This window comes from Musca autumnalis, unplaced genomic scaffold (assembly GCF_047663935.1).
Source record: "Musca autumnalis isolate F117 unplaced genomic scaffold, ASM4766393v1 scaffold_4, whole genome shotgun sequence".
NCBI classification, from domain to species: Eukaryota; Metazoa; Arthropoda; class Insecta; order Diptera; family Muscidae; genus Musca; species Musca autumnalis.
Window position 1 is genome coordinate 234,017,473 of NW_027411977.1, and position 3,548 is coordinate 234,021,020.

The following is a 3,548-nucleotide window of genomic DNA, read 5'->3' on the forward strand; positions in this document are numbered from 1 at the left end:
AAAAAATATATTTTTAACAAAACTTGGATTTTTTTTAAATACTTTTTCCACAAAGCGTGAATTTTTTAATATAATTATTCCACAAAACATGATTTTTTTAAATATATTTTTCACAAAATTTGGATTTTTTTAAAATATTTTCTCACAAAATTTAAATTTTTAAAAATTTTTTTTTAATATTTTTTAAAAAAATTTGTATGTTTTTAAAAATAGTTTTTTCAGAAAATCTGGATTTTTTTAAATATTTTTCCAGAAAATTTGGTTTTTTTTTTAAAATATTTTTCAGAAAATTTTAATTTTTTTAAAAATATTTTTTACAAAATTTGGATTTTTTAAAAATATTTTTTCAGAAAATTAGGATTTTTTAAAAATATTTTTTCAGAAAATTTGGATTTTCTAAAAAGAAAAATTTCACTACACGTAGAATTTTTTTTAAAAATATTTTATTTTGGTTTTTTAATATTATTTTACAAAATTTATATTTTTTTATATATTTTTTTAGATTTAAATTTTAAAAAAAAATGTTTTTCCTTTAAATACATCTGGCGTTCCATAGCTGTGACATTCTATATGAAGACCTCTGACCTTTTTACTGAAGAACTCAGGTCTTCTATATAAAAACTTCTGGCCTCCTAAATAAAGACCTTTAGAGCAGGGTTTCTAAAGTTCGTCCGGCCACTGTTCTTACTTGTTTTCAAGTTGCATTTCCTCTCGACATAAGTTAAATATTACCCTATTTATTGGCTTCTCATATCGGGCCATATCTGTGCATTGATGATAACTGCTTTCTTGGAAATATTGCAAGTGGCAGTCGATTTCATTGAATTGTTATTGTTTCACTGGGTTATGTCTGCACAATTTCAGAAGTGATTTATTGGAACACTTTAGTTTAAAACGTATCGCCCAATCGCGGGCCATAGTAAATTCTGATTATCGAATTTTTACTTTATTTATAAGCGATTAGCCACCAACAAATAAATAGCTGTCAGATAGTTAAAAAAAAAAACACCATCGATCATTGTTCGGTCATACTGCATCATTAAAGTACGTTAAATAAATAAAGGCAGTGGCAGTTGAATATGACTGAATAGTCGTCATTTGCATAGCGAACGTCCGAAGTCAAAGAAGCAGAAAATGAAAGGTGTGTTGGTCGAAATGTGAAAGTAATTGATTTTCTCATCTTTACGCTTTCCAGAGTATAAAATTCTATGGCTGATGTTCGCCTGCACCTTGGCAGTGCAAATGCAATTTACCTTGGCTGCCTATACCATGTCCGAAACATGTATGTTCTATCATGAAGGCTACATGGCAGATCCTGACAGTTGTAATGGTTATGGGTATTGTCGTGGTGGCGAATTAATAGCGGCAGGCAATTGCCTCGGGGAACTTGTATACAACCCAAGGACAGCTCAATGTGATCATGCCGATAATGTAGATTGTGGTGTCAAACTTGGAAATAGCTGTAATGCTGATGAAGCACATACATACGATGATAAGTTGCCGATCCAGATGATTGTTCCAGAGCCTGTTATTGTGACAATGGCACATATTCTTGTGTCTCTTGTCCCACATATCAGGTATTCAATCCATCGCTGAAGTCATGTGTTTATATGGCGGAGTATCAATGCCCACAGGTCTCCATTTGTCATTTAATACCCAATGGAAAGTGGGTAGCTGATCCCGACATGTGTGGCAATTACCTGACATGTTTGGAGGGTAGTGGAATTAGTACATCTTGTCCTGATGGCCTCTATTATGATCAATTCACAAATTCCTGTACATCAAATATTTGTGCGACTGTAACCGAACCTCCTGTAGCTTCACCATATTGTCCAGGTGTTGCTAAGCCTTTACCAAATAGTCAATATGCATGTGCAGTGAATCCCATCAGTAGCTCGGATGATGATCCTTTCTTCGTCGAAGATGGTTTGACATGTATGGGTTATTATTCCTGTGAAAGAACTGGTTCCCTTGGTATTTGGAACAAATGTCCAGTAAGTACACATTTCGATCAAAGCCAACAGGCTTGTGTTACACCATTTACGGTGAACTGTAAATACGATCGCTGTGGTAACCTTAATCAATCGTTTGTATCAGCTTTGGGTTGCAAAGACTATTACTACTGTGTCAATCAAACACAACAATATGGAAAGGGCCGAAGCTGTGCAAGCATTAATCCAAATTATCCATACTTCAACGAACAAAGAGGTGCCTGTGTCGATCAATTACCCGACTATGCTATTTGTAACAATTAAATAAAATATTAAAAACATAGATACATAACATTTTAAATTTTTTACTTAAAACAATTTGTGAAGTCATAAAAGATACCATATAGACAGATACAGGTATTTATATAACATATCGCAGGTCTTGTTAAGGAAGACATACATGAGGTTTTCAATACGAAGACTTGAGGTCTTCCATATGAAGACCTGTGGTCTTCTATATGAAGACCTGTAGCCTTCCATATGAAGACCTGTGGTCTTCTATATGAAGACCTGTAGCCTTCCATATGAAGAACTGTGGTCTTCTTTCAGAAAGGTTCTATAAAAGCGGCAATTTTTAAGAAAGGGTCTATAGAAGCACACTTTCTTTCTGAAAGGGTCTATAGGTATTAGCAGAGCACGGTGCTCTTTAACCAACTTTAAATGAAATTAGATTACACCTATGAAGTTTTTGCGGATTCTGAAACAGGTTTTCACGATTTTGTTGGGAAACCGCAAGTCCTATCGAAATGGGTATAAAACAAGTAAAAAAGTGTCAGTTGGTTTTGCCGACAGATATATACCCTCAGCCAATGTGAAGTGAAACTTTCACCTACTGACAGATCGAATGTATTTTGAGTCTCTTCAGAATTGTATGGCCCTTTTTTGGACATTTGAACTTGCCGACAAAAATGTTGATTAGGAATTAACTGCACTAAAACACAAATGTTGAACCTTTGTGGGGGAGGTACCCTTAGGGAGGACCGATATGGGCCATTTTAGAAGTTAAACTAAATTTTGACAAAATATTAGGAGATCCAAAGTTTGGACCAAATTGGTTGCCCCATTCAAGTCATATCATCCTAGCATTTAATGACATTTTTTACATATAGGGGAGAAGTACCGGAAGTTGTGGACAGGTATTGCCCCATGAAACTAAGTTTGGATATAATATGACGAAGACCAAATGTTGGACAAACTCAGTTGAACAGTTCGAGAGTTATCGTGCTCCCCGATAGCCACATACGGTGACATAGGGGTTTTTTACACCTTTCGGGCTGTTTTCCTAAGAAACATGGACTTGTCCCTGAAAAAACTTTTACCGTCGTAATGGAGGTAGCGAATGCAAGTTGCTTCAACAAAAATCAAAGTGATTCGAGAGCAGGTCTTAAAGTGAATTTATCCAAAATTTTGTGTGGGAGGTACCAGAAGGAGTAGACAAATATAGTCCATATTCTAACCTGATCTATATCTGATAGATATATTAGGATGTGGAAAGTATGGATTACATAGGTCACTCCATTCAAGAGTTATCGTGCGCACCATTTTTCCAAACATTTT

At 34.6% G+C, this 3,548-nt stretch overlaps 1 protein-coding gene across 1 annotated transcript; it reads left to right on the forward strand.

Annotated features, from left to right (window-relative positions):
• The first annotated feature begins 1,134 nt into the window (after positions 1-1,134).
• On the forward strand, positions 1,135-2,255 carry LOC141403286 (peritrophin-44-like). The gene is made up of 3 exons (XM_073985473.1): positions 1,135-1,141; positions 1,196-1,533; positions 1,578-2,255. Exons 1-3 carry the CDS (start codon positions 1,135-1,137, stop codon positions 2,253-2,255), a joined length of 1,023 nt encoding a protein of 340 aa, XP_073841574.1.
• Positions 2,256-3,548: the final 1,293 nt, after the last annotated feature.

What these genes read in the sequence shown, in the direction of transcription:
- LOC141403286 (XM_073985473.1), top strand. An exon ending in TTGTTCCAGAGCCTGTTATT is followed by an intron (nt 1,534 to 1,577) that starts GTGACAATGGCA and finishes CCCACATATCAG; the next exon opens with GTATTCAATCCATCGCTGAA.